This window comes from Opisthocomus hoazin, chromosome 6 (assembly GCF_030867145.1).
Source record: "Opisthocomus hoazin isolate bOpiHoa1 chromosome 6, bOpiHoa1.hap1, whole genome shotgun sequence".
In the NCBI taxonomy this organism is placed as follows: domain Eukaryota; kingdom Metazoa; phylum Chordata; class Aves; order Opisthocomiformes; family Opisthocomidae; genus Opisthocomus; species Opisthocomus hoazin.
This window is the reverse complement of record NC_134419.1, coordinates 21,932,973-21,949,085: the sequence shown is the minus strand read 5'-3', so window position 1 is coordinate 21,949,085 and position 16,113 is coordinate 21,932,973. Positions and strand designations below refer to the sequence as shown.

General features: G+C 38.0%; 1 protein-coding gene across 2 annotated transcripts in view; it reads right to left on the bottom strand.

Annotated features, from left to right (window-relative positions):
* PLPPR4 (phospholipid phosphatase related 4) overlaps positions 1-16,113 on the bottom strand; it is a 34,410-nt gene that overhangs the window by 12,674 nt on the left and 5,623 nt on the right. For both annotated transcript variants that reach the window (XM_075424987.1, XM_075424988.1), the window contains 3 exons: positions 6,834-7,019; positions 2,316-2,445; positions 383-578 (listed from right to left, as the gene is read on the bottom strand). In XM_075424987.1, the coding sequence (XP_075281102.1) occupies positions 383-578; positions 2,316-2,445; positions 6,834-7,019 (512 nt within the window). The remainder of the gene's footprint in view (positions 1-382; positions 579-2,315; positions 2,446-6,833; positions 7,020-16,113) is intronic.

Below are 16,113 nucleotides of genomic sequence, written 5' to 3'. Positions count from 1 at the left end.
TTAGACAGAGGTCTCAGATAAAGTATTTGGATGTTCCACTGCCTGTTACGGAGAACTTATCCAGATCCCACTAGGAAAAGCCGTAGAAGCTATGCATATTAATAACTGTATAGGAAACTGTCTCCTTTGAGGGAGGGAAAATAACTAGCTTCTAACAACTGTGCTTCGGAATCTGACAGTGTCTTCCAAAGCTCACTGTTGGCCTAATACATTTATACAGAAAATTGAACATCACTAAAAAGAATCTTATGCTCTCACCTTTGTTGTAAAAAATTGACAAAACTCATTCAGACTTTAACTAGAAAAAAAAAAATCTTGAAACTGGGACAGAAAACAAAAAATAAAACAAATAAAAATGTACACAATGAAGGATAGAACCAACCTTCCAGCATTGATAATATTGAGATCAGCTCCTGAGCAAATATCTTCCACAACATATGAATTCTCTGAGCAGGATACATTTAAGGATGTATAGTTAGGCTTGCAAACAGTCAGGAAATATGGTGCCTGATATCCTGTTGACAGCTGTATAATATCAGTAACAAGAGCAGTAGAACAAAGACCAAACACATGAACACCTAGGAAAGAAATCAGTAGAGCTTGTTAACTTTATTATATACATAAATTAGATTAATTCATTGTGACATACATTCAGTGGAATTCCGGTGGCTTGTGTCATTGAACTTAAGAGAATTTAACTGAAGAATATGATGTAATTGTTTTTATGAAAGCTTATTGCAAAGTTGAATTCCTTAATGTAAAAATTTAAGATTGTTTATGCTTGTTTTCTTCCCGTTATACTTAACATTTCATTTTGATGGCTTGATGTCCTCCAACATCTGTTCATAAAAGTGAACTACATTGGAGCTGCTTCAATTTGGTAAGCAGTTTTCTGAACTGACTAAAGGACAGCCAACTATTTGAGAATGATGATAAGCGTATGTGCTCATCCAGTCCTTAGATATGCCCATTGGGACACAGGCTTTCAATAACTTGGACAGCTGCCCATTAGATCACTGCTCTGAGGACCTGTTCTATTTTTACCACCAACTCATCAGCTGGTAATAACTTTGACCACCTGCACACCACTGGTATTCCTTGCGTACTGAGTCCTTGCCACGAGTCCGAGTATTAAAGTCTTTTTGGTAATTGATCAATGTTTCTGTCTGATTAATAAAGCCAAATTTACAAGTCAGTTGAAGTAAATGCAATTGTTTTACTGAGAATTTTCAACTGCTTTTCCCCTAAAGATTTATCTCTAATTCCTTACTTGTATTTATATAAATAAATTTATTTTTCATCTTAAAATTGGAAGAATGCTAAAGTCACTAAAATATGAAAGAAACTGCAAATTCAGAGTATGAATTACAAATCAAATTCATGCATTTCTGAGCTTGCCTTTTTTGGTGATGGAATGGGATGCCATACAGGAGGAGAAGGAGCGAGTGTGGGGTATCTTTACAGTTTTCCTTGCTGATGTTGTAATCTACCACCTCCTCTGCTCACTTCCTTACTGCTGCTCGTAAGAGGATGCTTTACCGGTCATAGACTGCATAGCCTCTCCTGTCATTACCTCCCTGCTTGGCAGACTACAGAAACCGGGTGTATAGTCCTCTTACCAGGTTTTCAGTCTGCTGTTCTGCAGGATGTCTTTGCCTAGGTTGCACCCTCTAATGAAATATTTCTCGAACAGAGAAAACTTTTCCTTTAGCCACTCATTGGTAGAGGAAATTAACTGTAAGAAGGTGAACGGAGTGCAGTTGCCTGTTCAAATTCAGTTTTCATAAATGACAATTAAAACAAAGTAAAATAAAACAATTTAACATGTTCCTCTATCATTAGGTTGTCAGATTCTAGCCCTTTACCAAGAGGTGGATAAACATATCCCAGAAGAAGAATGTCAAATCTACTGACAGTTTCTGATAAGTTTTTACTGTGATGCTGAATACTGTGTCAGGTGGGTTGAATCCTTATGATGCACTGCAGACAGGCAGGGGAAACTATACGCTGAAACCATTAAAAGGAAGCCAACTCAAGGTGGGAAGAGAATAAAAACCAAATTATTCTCTTAAAAACACTGACAATAGTACAGGAGAAGAAAGGGAAAATGGAGAGTGTAGATGCTGCACTACTGAGTATGGGGCTGCTCTGTCACTCCATTTGACAGTTTCTTCTCACATTTTCTGGCAGAAGAAGATCTAGGCCACTGACAGCCCTGCACTGTTCTGAAAGGCTGTTTCAGAGAAAGAAACTTCCATGGTGAAAAATGAATGTATATGGAAAGCTCTTCTTTGTGACTAACATTTGAAACCCACCAACAAATCTGACAGCTCTTCTCAGAAAAGAATTGAAGTTGCATCCTCCTGCATTAATATTGGCTTCTGTTCCAATCCCATTTCTTCTTTTGGACAGGCAACAGTAGAGAATTCCTTCTCCTATCATTATCTGCAATGACAAAGAAGCCGTTAAATTAAATGTAGCGGTTATTCAGAGGACACTGATTGAATTTAAAAGGCTGAAATATAACTATACGACAACCGATGTCACCCATTGACATGTACTCTCCTTTAAAAGATTTGTATCAATATGTAAACATTCAGTAATGCAACTTAGCCTAAGTGAGGGCAGGCAAGAAGGTGGCACTGAAATTAAATGCAAGTGGCATACAGCATACAGTGCTCAGTGGAATCGGGGTCTTGATCCACAGCTGAAATTTGATGCTTCTACAATAAAGAAGTAATAATTAGAGAATCTTGCCTCTAAAATAATCCACAGCCACTGCAGTATCTTAGTGCTCCTGAGGTGGTTTTAGCACTCAGTCTTGGCATCAAGCCTAGCAGTCCCTAACGGCTTCTAATTATGTGGCAGCCTCCTCTTCTGTGTTTGTGTAATTTGGCTGGGGTTTTAAGTAAATCCACAGAAGCAGAAAAAGTCCTGTGCTTATGGTCCCTTTGACCACACCAAGCAAAACAGATTATGGCTGAAGCCCTAGGCCAGAGTTTATAACAGAAATAGAGAAGAACATAAATGAAATATGGTGTTACTTGCTAGAAAATCCAGATCCTTTTATACATTTGCAGTCTCAGGTTTGATTGTTTCCCTTGTTAATCAGTGCAACAACTTGGAAATCTGTATAGGGTTTGTACAGAGTTCAGAATAAGGGTTAGGTTGAAATACTGAAATTAAGGAGGCAGTTCTCACCACTAAGAGGAGATTCACCTTGTCTATCCACAGATGTATTGAAAACTAATATACGCAATGCACAAAGCTTACAATGCAATGAGATGCTAAAGCATCTGAATTATGCTGAATCTGCTGTAACTACCAGTGACGTTAGCGCATGCTAAGACCCCTCACCCTAGGAGAAGGGAGATATAATGGACAAACTTAGTCTAAAAGTTTAATAAATTGAAACTTCGTTTCTCTTCCAGAAAAACTGAAGTAATGAAGATTGTCTCATTACATGGAGAAGTCAGTGGTAAGGGTGATTTAAGGAATTTTAAATAGATGAGAACTATGGACACTATTATCTGTCCCCACTTGATCAATTTACAGCTGAGATGTCACGGAGAAATAAGTAGTATTTCAAACCTAAAAAACCAGAGAAACTTTAATAGTTTTAAGCCAGGCTCTAGGGAATGTCTGGCACAGGGAAAAACAACAGAGAGATGGACTAGCTTGGATGATAGAGGAGAAAACTGGGAAACAGCAAGGCCTATGTCAAGGAAAATTCAGAGGCTGGTATTTCCAAGGAAACAAACCCCCACAGTAAAGGAGGGAGTAGGACTGAAACTGCCAACAGTGAATTCCTCTCCTTATGAATTTATTTCCCAAATCAATGTGATCTAATTTCCTGTTGATCTCTGTTAGAAAGCACATTGTTACCTTTAAGTAGGTTTTTAGTCAGTGGCTGAGAAGGGTTTGAACCTACACTGATATGATTAAATAACTGGCCCTAACCGTTCTATGATTCTATGACTTCTGAATGAATAACTGGAGAGAAAATATGTCAGAGGATCAGATGCAAAGTTCTTTGAAGAAAATGGAAGTCACACTGCAATTCAGGTATATCTATATTCCAGACATAAAATACCCATGCTGGTAATTTCGTACAAGTCCAATTGTTCCACACAGAAGTCTCCTGTGGTTTATGAATACATATAGAAAATTTCATGCATGCCACAAGGTATAAGACATATGTCAATAACACAGGTAGTAATTTTCTGTAGCACTTCAGGGCTACAGAACAAACCTGATTATAAGCAGTTACTGCTCACTAACAACAAGCAAAAAAACCCAATGGAAATAAAAACAACCCATAAAGCCCCAAATCTAGACAGATCCTTCTGTAATAATGGCTTAGGAAAATAAATTATAAAATGCAATATATGTTGTAAAAAAATTTACTATAAAGTGAATGGATTTCATGTGTTCTCCAGTCTTGGGAAAAAACTGAGTTTATCAACAAAAATAATATAGAAAAAAATTAAGTCCTACTCTAATATTTATATAAACCTTTAAGGAGGAACTGAGACTGGAATTTGCTTGTCTTCTCCCCCCCCCCCCCCCTTTTTTTTTTTTAAACAACTTCTTATTTACACTCTCTGGTAATGTTTAAAATGTGGCTTAATCACACCTGTATTTTATTGAGTCTTGATGACCTTCTCCCTTATACTGAAGTAAGTACCTGAACTGCAGACACAGGCTAGCATATGCTACATTAGTGGAGATCCTCAATTCCTCACATAGCTCATGTTTTCTTTTCTGTATTTTACAGGTTTTATAAAGTGTGTAATTCATTGAAAAGTTAATGGAAGCTGAACTATAAAATGCTAAACTCTTCAAGATGACAATCGCACAATTGTAATCTTTTTGCATTGAGCTTCATTGGCCTATTTTTCCAAAGAAAAAGGGAAGAATTGGACAAAAAACCTCCTAGTTTTTTACTTCAGAATTGGTATTGAATAAGAAAGAGCTGATGCTCTACACCATCTTCAGTGCCTTTTATTAAAGGAAGGTTGTGTATTTTGCACTATCAGAGCCCATTCTCCAACTAATACAAGCATCACATTCATGCTCACACTAATACAAATGAACTACACCTTCATAAGGTTTGCAGCCTTTAAGCACCTGTACTTTGAAGCCTCAGGATTTACTTTCTTTACTGATCTTATGTTTGATAGGCATGCTCAAGTGTGGGTTTGAGTTCCTTACACGGCATGGTTTTGGTTAGTTTTCTGTACTGCTGGTAGGAGAATGATTCAAGCAAGAATAACATTTTCTATTGCAAAATTTCATGCAATACTGAAATCATTTTGCTTTAATCAAAGCCCTTAATAAACACTCCATAATGAAATGGACATCTTTCATCTCAATTGCAGGTGTTTGATATTACCTAGGCTTGACATAAACTCTCTGAAGTAAAACTCAGCTTTTACCCCTCTACTGCGGCCCAAGTGAGCCTACATAGATTCCTTCTATGGTTGTTTCAGGCAATTCCACTTGTTATCAGAACCACTGTCCAAACTTAAGAAACCCAGCCAAACTGCAATACTAAAGTTTTGGTTTTACCACTGTATTTGGAGTTTGCTGTAAGCATCTGCACCAGGAGACTTAGCTCCCATTTCCTAAATGAGTACAATTTTTAGCCTGATGGTTGTGCAAAATCCTTCAAAAATGGTTTCCAAAGCAACCAAAATCACACACAGTAAGAAGAGTTCAGTTTAAGAGAAGACAAATAAACAAAAAATATCCTGGAAAGCCAAGAAAGAACAGCACTTGATGATTTTTATATGGACATCACATTTTATAGATTTTGTAACTGCAAATTGGCTAGTATTCTAAAAGGAATGAACTGGATGAACTTAAGGGAATTCAGAGGAGCTGGCAGCAGAGATACATTTGCAGCTGGCCTTAGAGAAGTGACTAACTGAGATGAGCAGTCATTGCTGCCAGGGGAGAGAAGAGACCCTTTCAGAAGGTTGATTCAGCTTTTTAGGTGCATGGAATCACCCACTCAAGGTGAATTTCTCTCTCCATTTGCCAAACGGGAGTGGTGTGACAATAAGGCTCCTATCTGAGCTGCCTAAAATTGGGCACAATGAATTCCCTCTAGTATATATATAAAGGTAAAGAGTTCAGATTTCATTTTCAATTGACACAGCAATTCCAACAGGGACAATACTCAACTGTATCAGACAATTCATATTTTTTTTCCTGTAAAATAGTGACCAAACTGCTCATATTCTGACAGGACAGTTCTGTTCTGCTGAAATCATCTCCTCCCTTTAGGTGAATGATTAAATCAGCCCCCTTTTGCCTGCTCTTAATGACTAACTTGCAATTTAGTGGAGTCCCAGTGCTATTTGGGAAAGTGTAATTGATTCCACTGACACAGCTGATATACCTTCTCACTGAATAAAGCTTGTTGTAACAAAAGTGGCATGTTCAGGGCTGTAAATCAAAGGCTTCCACTTCCAACAAAATCTTGAATTTTTGTTGTATCTCAGAGCATGGAGATGTCCTGTCTGTAAAAGTTCAAATATTTGTACAGCACAACAGAATGATTCAAGGTATTCTCACCCAACTGTAGATGCTATTTCTTAACATTAATGCCCACAGTCAAGATTGTGCAAGTAGATGAAGTGCTACAGGGAATGTTTGAAGTGTGTCTCCTTCTGTTACAGAAGAATAAAAGATGAATTTAAAATCCTAAGGTAATTAGTCTGGATGATACTCTGCAGCCGAACTGAAACTAAAGGAGCTATTCTCTTTATGCCAATTGAAACTGTGTTCAAAATCTTTAATATGTGACAATGGCACCTCAAACTTACCGTAATTGACGGTCCAGCAAAAACCAGACTAAGCAGCATCAAGAAGGGAACAGACTCTTGTGTAGGTTCAATGTATGGCATACTCAGACTCTTGTCATAGCAATTAAACCCAGAGTGTACTGGCTTGAAGACATCAGTAAGTTCAAGAAAATAGAGGCTAACAACAGAAGATGCCAATATGGGCAACTAGAAGAGAAGAAAGCAACAAATTACTGTTTGGAAATGGAATAGCAATGCTTTTGCAAAGACAACATATTCTGTTAATAAACCTCTGTAATGGTTGCTATTTACACCTCACTGCTCTTTGTCATATCCATTTTACTGTCTTTCAATAATTAATTCTCTAGAGGTATGATACTATTCAGTTGATACCAAATAACACTGTTGTCTATCAACCTAGTCAAAACACCAAATCCAATCTTCAGCCCACATAATTTAGCCTTTTCATCTATGAATCATTAATAGATAAACTTTGATTTTTTTTTTTAAAGGAAGTACCAGGACCGCAGTCTCCCAAGTCAGGCCTCAGTGTTCTGCTGTTCATTATCACCCTTTTTCATCCTTTAGCAACTCTGTGTCATGTGTATGATAGTGTTGGTATCAAAGCCAGTTTGTGTGAAGTTTCAAAGTAACAATTAATGAAAAACAGTATCCAGTGCTTCCCTAGAATCTAAATACATGATAATATAGTGTTCTGCCTTTGCACATTCATGCTGTAATTCTATCAAAAAAGCAATTAACTTTGGCGAGACTCAGTCTGTCTATGACCATGATGACTATGGCTCACAATTTTTTTATCCTCTACCAATTTGGTGATTTTACCCTTTGCAATTACTTCCAGTAATTTGTTAAGAGCGAAGCTGGCTGCTCTGGGGATAAATTCACCTCAGCTTGCCACCAGTTCCTGAAAGCACAGACTGAGTAAGCCTCTGTGGAAGGAGGTAGCTCAAGACAAGAAACAGCAAAAATGCATTTTGAAGCCATTGGTTTATAAGTCAACAGAGAGGGCAGCCCTGCCACCGGGGTGGACACTGTGGTATTCAGAGGTAACCAGCAGCATGTGATTATTCTCTGTATCCCCTTAGTAAATGGTCAGAAATATTTTTTGTTTGTTACTTCCCAGAGTCCTCACTGAACAAGGCAACATTAGAACAACGGCCTGCTCCACCACTGAGATGAATGACTCCTTCCCTATGTCTCTACTGCCATGAAGGTACCTATAGATAATACGACGTGAACTGCCTATCTGCTTCCTTTTCTTTTTTTCTTTTTAAGATGACTATCCCATTAACTTTTCCTCACTGTTAGCTGCAGCTGTAAGTAAAAGCTTGCAACTATTAATAGATTCACTTAGGTAGATAAAATCATAAAAATCTGATGAGGCCGTATCACATCTCTTGAAAAAAAAATCCCTCCAATTTTACATCAAGCACCTCACATCATAAGAATGAGGGATTGTCCTAACATAACTTTGGTCATATTTAGATTATATAATTTTTGCAATGTTCAGTACACATTTACAAAAATAAATGATCGATTAAAACCAACGTCATTCATCCTATTCTACAATGGAATAAAGAAGCAGAGATAAAACTGGATAAATATGTATATTGGAAAAATGATGAACAAAACTTGCTATACATAGAAGAAGTACAATGGTTTCTTGCATTAACTGGCCATTTTCAGATATTTAAACACTGGGCTTTTAAAATGCAGACTTTTTATGCGTAAAATGTAATTCTGGGTGGTTAGAGAAGGAGGGCTCTAGCTAAATATTCGCCAAAATATTTTTTAATAGAACTCAGTTTTTGTTTGAAAAGAACAGCTTATCTTTAATGTGCTGAAGGGCAGATTTGAAGAATATAAGTTGTATCTTCAAAGTGTTCTAAGCTAAATCTGCAGAAGGTGGAGAATGGAAGAATTTTGCCTGTCTGATTATCTGTGTTCAAGTTGATTGCATTGTAATGTCACATAATACAGAGCCTGTGATTGTGTAGAAAGGGAGGGAATGTGTATTGCCATCCATAAGTGCTATGAGCATTACAAAATAACACCAGCCATCTAGTAAGTTTGCTTCAGTAAGCCTGTCTGTATGTGTATATATATATAACCCCAACACACATATATATATTACACATATTACTACGTATAGCATAAAATACACATTATGTAATACATATTATATGAATACATAATATAGAATATAACTATTATATAATCTGACATATAATATGTATGGAATAATTGAGTCCTGCTTCCTGCCCACCACAGGAAGAAGTCCAGCTGTTTAGCTGGATGCATTATACACTACTGCTTCTCACTTCCTGCTGGATGCAGTCCCTGACTGACTATAATGCAAGTGTGCATGACTACTCAGTATAACCTAGACTGTTTCTAGTCATTACACAGATGCGCAGGGAGGAAAGAGGACTTCCCTAAAGTCTTCATACTCTGGCAATAATTTAGATTGTTGTGGATTTGGGTGCCCTTCTCTCCATCCCTGCCTGTGCAGAGACTGTGGAGCTGTTTGGGCTATGGGGCCTCCTGACCAGAAGGCTGGCATAGTGCACGCTGTCCTGGTGTGCAAGGAGTTTGCACCAAGTCTGCTGCTCTTGTTGGGACACTGAAATTCGGCACAGCACTTGAACTCACACATATTGCAACTTCACTTCTGCACAGCATATAACTCTTGAACCATTTGCAATGTCTTTTCTTATTAACTATTTGAAAGTCATACCTAATGACTTCGACAGGGTCCAGGTCCCATGAGGCAAAGCATCTTATAACAGGACACAAACCTATTCCAATGAGCTAAATGGACAAAACAGGCAAAGTGCCTACTGCCCTTTTCAGAAATTATGCGCTTTTATCTAGATGTCCCCAAAGGTCCATTTCCTAGAATGGAAACACAAGCGCAGGCAGACTCATGGAACACCTTGCACTCAGAGTTTCATCTCCATTGTGTATATTTCCGTTTCTCTAATGTCAAGAAAAGGAAAGCTGCTCCTTAAACAACAGGCTCTGCATTACCCACAGGTCCACCTCTACTTTGAGTACGGTATTCTTAGGCAGGCAACTGTTTTAAATGGCAATATTGAACTATCAAAAAGAAGCGATATATGAAGTGGTATTTTTACTGTGAGACACTGAAATAAAAGTTGTGGATAACTTTTTTTTAAAACTATTACATGTAAGCTATAATTTTATCACTAATTACAAAATCAAGGAATCGTAAGAATTGCATTTTATTGTTTTACGACTTTACCACAGGACATAGTATTTCTGACTGTAATTACCCATTCTGCTAAAAGAAAAAAAAAATTCTAAAGTACTATGAATCTCCAATGTAACTGCTTACAATGAACAAGTTTGTACTCAATTTGCTATATACAGTATGTCAGATCCCACAGGACATCTTTCTTCCTCTCTTTTTTTAAAATAGAAATATAAAATGCATCTTCTAAAAGTCTAACCTTTCTAAAATAAAAGCAACCGTTTCTAAAATCTTCAAAACAGTATAACAGGCTATTTAATATATGAATATTTATGGACTGTTCTGCTTAAGGCAGCAGTAGCTCTGTAATTACAGACTTGAGCTCCCAACACCTTGAAAATGTCAAATATAATTAGATGGTAGAATGTGTATTCTTTTAATTACAAAATGGAATAGGAATTTTCCTGTTCCTAATTAGAATAATAAAACCCCCAAACTCAGTTCACTTATCTTGACTAGTAAGTCTTTATAGTTTTACTTCCTTGGTTGGAATGGAGAAAGATCCCTGTTTAGCTTGTAATTTAGACCTGTAAATGTAGGGTTTGACTACTCTGGCTTAGAGTCTTAAAGTCAGGACCATAATCAGCCTAGCTGCTGACAAGATTTGATGTGGGGTTTATTTGTTTTCGGAAAAAAAAATTTTTTTAATTTTTCCTCCTGTTATTTTCTTAGACTGTAGGTTAAGAGCCTTTATTAAGCCATAGGACTTTGCTATTAATAATAATTAATGTTATTAATATTTAAAAAGATTTTGCTGGATTGAACTAGGAATCGTTGAAGCATGAGAAAAGATGATCTCTATTCCCAAGAGCTCAAGGATGTAAATACCTAGAGATCTTGTAAGAATTAAAATAAAAGGTGAAAACCTCCTGTATGTTACATAGTGCAGGACAAACCAAAAGAGCATTCAGTAGCACAATAACTTGTCTGAACTGATGGCATATATAACAAATCTTCCTTCTGGCTAAGAGCCACAAGACATGTATCACATATTGCAGGAGAACTGAAAGAAGAGATGGCCGTGAGAGGAGTTCAGAGATGGGAGACAACAGTTCTTCAGGCAGCCCATCACTCTTCTGTCGGACATGCTGTGATTGCTCCTGCGGCCATTTTGGGGTGCTCCTGGTTTACTTGTGAGGATTAGGATTACCCAGGATCCACAGTGCCAGAACAATTTGTTATCAGTCATATGATACAGCTTACGCATGGAAGTCACGCTGATCCTGCCCAAAACCCACAAGTTGGCTACCCCTTAACCACCAGGCCTAAACTCGCTGGGGTACCTCCAGGTAGATGGAAACGTGTCTGTTAAACTTCCCTATCATTAGTTATCCATGGCTTTGAATGCATGAACAGAGGAACCTGTAGAGCTGTACCCCACTAAATACAGTATTGTCATTACTATTAACATGTCACAGATTTTGTACTGAGTTTGCAAGGACTCGGGACTGGGGCTTGTCAAACATGCTTTGTCTGTACTTGTCTTGACCTGCCTGGAGCTTTATTTTTATTTGGTTTAATTGTAACAGCAGTTTTTCCAATGACCTCAGAAAATAGGCTATGCCTAATTTGTTCTGCTTTCACAGATCTTTGTATGGTACAACTCTGCATGATTTTTGAATCTCTATCTAGTAGTAACAAGTAGTTATTCTGTATAAAATGAGGTATTTATGACTAGTGCAGTGCATCCCAAATCCGTCAGGAGCAGTATGATGTTGATGGTGATTCTTCCTCACTCTAGGAACCACTTGGGTTCATTTTTATGTTTGCTAATGCACTTTTCCACCTTGATCTTTCTCTTTTGGTCTGTCTTTTCACATTACATCTCAATTTATTACATGTGGCATGGTTTACATATGTTGGATGCTTGTTTTTTGTACTCTGTTACCCCTACAATTAGTTTTGCCAGCTGCAGTTCTGCATTTCTTTATCTGACCACTGGGTGAGTTGTTTCTAGCCTTGAGGTCTCCAGTAGGAACATATGCTCCATCTCTTATCCTGCACCTGTAACCCCTCCACATTGCACCCTTTGTAATGCAGGAACACAGGCCTGGTATGACAGCAGAGGTCTTGCAAATTGGGCAGTTGAAGGCCAAGCCTTAGTAGGAAAATCTTACTGGAGTGGATGGAATCCTAAACAGCACAAGGTTGTCCTTTGGACAGCTCAGCATCTGGGGCACTGACGTCTGTCTGTCTCTGGCCTTCCACCAGGCACACAACATGTTGTTCCGAAGGAAACACTGAACTGCTTGCTCTTGAGTTAAAATGTAGGACCTTTACATTTACTATTCCACAGGGTCTCTGCAGAGCCCTAAATTTCTAATTAAAGGTGCTTCCTCCTTTTGGAGAATTTCCAAATAATCAAAGCTTCACTAAACCCACTTTCTCTCTGCAAGCATTACAGGCAAGTCAGTAGCAATCAGATATTGATGGTTTCTTAGATGACACCATGGAGAAAGTGATGCTTAAACTGAAAGAAAGGCAGCAAATAAGCACCTCACACCCTCCCTCAGTTTCTTTCTCACCTTGAAAGAATATGCAACTGGATATATAAAACATCCAAAACTCGATGGGAATCAGTAACTTCTATAAATTTCATTTCTCTAAAACTGTACACTGGTATCTAACGCTCATATTTACCAGCACTTAACTAAGCAAAGAGTCCATATTTATCTTCAGGAGAGTAACATCTTAAAATCCACAGGCTTTGTGAGAGTGCAACCATGGAGTGTCACATACTCAAATGTCTGAGCCTCTTTTGTAGGTTGCAGTTGTGTGACCTCTCTTTGCTTTGCTAAAATGCACTAGAAGCGTTACCTCTTACAGTGAACTCATATCCAGATCCCATGGTGGTGTTGTATTGGGCTGTCTTGGTGGCTACCAGCAGACAGTCTTTAAATATGGGTTACAAAAGTGACTAGCCTGGGCTATATTTCAGCCAGGCTAAACGGCGGGGGGGGATGGGGGGAATGAAATGCCTCTCTTGTATTTATAGTTTAATGTTGAATTCACTGCTCAGTGTGCTGGCCAGAATGACTTGAGTGATTTTCCTTGAGACTGGGTGCAAATACAAAGGCTGTGGAATTGATTAGTTTTACCTGCCTGTATAAAAGATAGGCAAAAAAGAGAGAAGCAGTATGTACATAGCTTTCAGAGGAAGTCAAAGACATGATTGGCCAGATGCAGAATAAAGATAGTATGAGACTAGTTCACCTGTCCAAAAAGGTTAAGGGATCCCTGATACCCTATTGGGATCTTTTATATTTTGTAAATAATTTTTAGACTTAGATGGTCAGGAACTTTTTGATCCTTAGGTCATCCTGCAACCCTTCCATAGCAAGCAAGGAGCTCCTGAGCATGGGAGCTGCCTCCTGGTGTTTCTTTTGTTTTCTAGGAATGAGGGAATCTTTGTAAGCAATCAAATAAACAAACAGGATTGCCTCAAAGACATAGCTAATGAATTCCATTGGTTTCTCCTCATGGAAAAAATACCAGCCAAGTACTTGGGAGAAGCACGGTCTATTTAATACCTATGTTGTGTTTGCACTGCAAGGCTGTGGCATTGTGGAAGATTCTATTAAAATGTATCATAAATGTCAATCCTTGTGCCAAAGAATTCATGATCTAAATGACAAGGCACAACAGATGGATGAGACAAAAAAAGAGGGCTGTGGTGGGTTGGAGGAGACAAGGTGTTCCTATTCTTAGCCAACTACTAACAGCGATTGCAGCTTTCAATTGCTCTGGCTGTTGTCCTGTTGCACTTTGCCGTGAGATTCACAAAAGACAGGAGGAGAGAATGGAAGGAGGACAGGTCTCTCTCATCCTGACAGGAATGAATAGTGAGGTCATGACTATGATTGAACACCTTCCAGAAATAGGTCAGGAAGAAGAAATTGTATCAGCCCAAATTCTGCCATTTTCTCTTGGTTTTGAGAACCCATGGCTCCTGCTTAGCTACACCAGTGCTGTACCTTCACCCTCAGAGAGACTGCTGTGCAGGGCTGGGATTAAGACCAAGTACAAGTTCAAATGCATTGCAAACTGGGCTGTCATGAGGAGTTTTGAGAGAGACTACTAAGCACAGGATGGCTGCAGAGCAGGGGACTTGCTTGACCTAAAAGCTAGGTTTGTACATGTTTTTATGTTCTAAACTTAATTTTTAAATGCCTCTGGCTTATAAGAGACATTCAGGCTTTTCAGAAGTCTAAGATTTGCATCTGTATAAAGGCTTTTTGCTTTTCTCTCTGAACTCGAGTTTCTGCTGCTTCTTGTCTGTTTTCTGGATGCAGGTTTCATCTTGCTCAAAGACGTAAGGAACCAGTCCTTTCTCCAAAGATTTTTACCTCACCATTGTCTAAGTTTTGCGGAAACTAATTGCAGAGACGTGATATGATGGTCTTTCTACTCCTAGACTTAACACTATCGGATTTAATTTCAACTCACAGTTTAATTTCAAATCCCAGGTGTCACTGAAATCTATTATCCTTACAATTTTGGAAAATTAAATTATCCTTATTTCCAGCATTGATTTTAGAATTTAATTTAATTGGTCGGTGACTGCCAATTTGAGTCTAGCTTTAGAAATACAACAGATATCTTCATGCAACTCCTCAAACCTCTTGACCTTTTGCCAGATCTTAATAGAAAACCTCTCAGTATGCGTAAGACCAGAAATAGAGCTGATAAATCAGTGATAAAGTTCCTATTAATTTCAGAAATCTCAAAGTTATGCTGAATGTATGGTAATCCTAGAAGTGCTTATTTCATTTTTTGGATAAATGTAGGTGAAGCAGCAATGACACAGAGAGAAACCAACAAAATACAAATTGTTTAACAAAAATATTCTCAGGCAGGAATAATCTAAAAATATTTTAAAAATATTTCTATTTAATTAAGTATATGTGCTTCAGTAGAAAGCAAATCCTTAGGCAGAAATTTTACAACACAAGAAATACCATTAATGCATTTCTTTTCAGTGTGACTTCAAACATAATTGATGATGCATTATATTAATTATGATTACAGTTAATTATGATTATTGATTAAATCAATGATTAGTTATAATCAATGAGTAAACTATAAACAACGAGATTTAGGATACTGCACTTACTGTTGATTATGAAACTTCTTTTATGCTCCTGCTGCAAGGTTATAACAAATCAAGAACAGCAACACTTCAGAAAAAGGCGGTTGTTCGGGTCAGAATGTTACCAAACTTCAGCTAGAAGTCTCCTCAAGAACCTCATCTTTAGGGGACAAAGCTGCCAATCCCTACACAATATTACAGTTTATTCTAGTCTCTAAAACATGCTGGTTTCCATACATATAAAAAAAAAACAAAACAAAAAACTGTGAGTGCCAACACTTCTCCAGTGGCTTAGTCCCATGCGGTTTTGCTACTTTTGAACCCCCTTTCCTACAAAATGAACTTTTAAGTGAGAAGATCATCAATCAAGATACAATGTTTGTAACAAATCCTGTGTATGTAAAGTTCCACAATAGACTGTTCTTTATTAATTTTGGCTGCAGAGTAACAGATTCTTAACAATTACAGAAGAAAATCACAGAGAGGGGTACACATTTTTGGAAGAGGTAATCATTTGGAAAAAATTAATCTGCTTTAACTTCTAATGTATTCAGGCCTCCTTTTACTACTGGGGTATTAGGTCAGGAGGATGGTGCAGGACTGTAAAGGTAGCAGGGCCTTCTTTCACTGTGAACTCCTCAAACTCTACATTTGCCAAGCAAGCAGCAAAACACAGAGGGAGATCTAACATGTGGAATTTGCATTTTTTCCTCCCAGGACAGCCCTGGCACAGGCCTGACACCTCCCTTTTTGTTCCCCTTTTCTGCTCATCTTCTGCTAATGGCTGGTAGTATGGAGACTCTTCCACAAGCATAGAAGTGATGTGGAGGATGTAACGTTAATGACTTGGCCAATGAATTATATAGCTGCTCTGAATTCATAGCAGCCTCCTCAGGCCTCAGATAGCTCCTTAATAT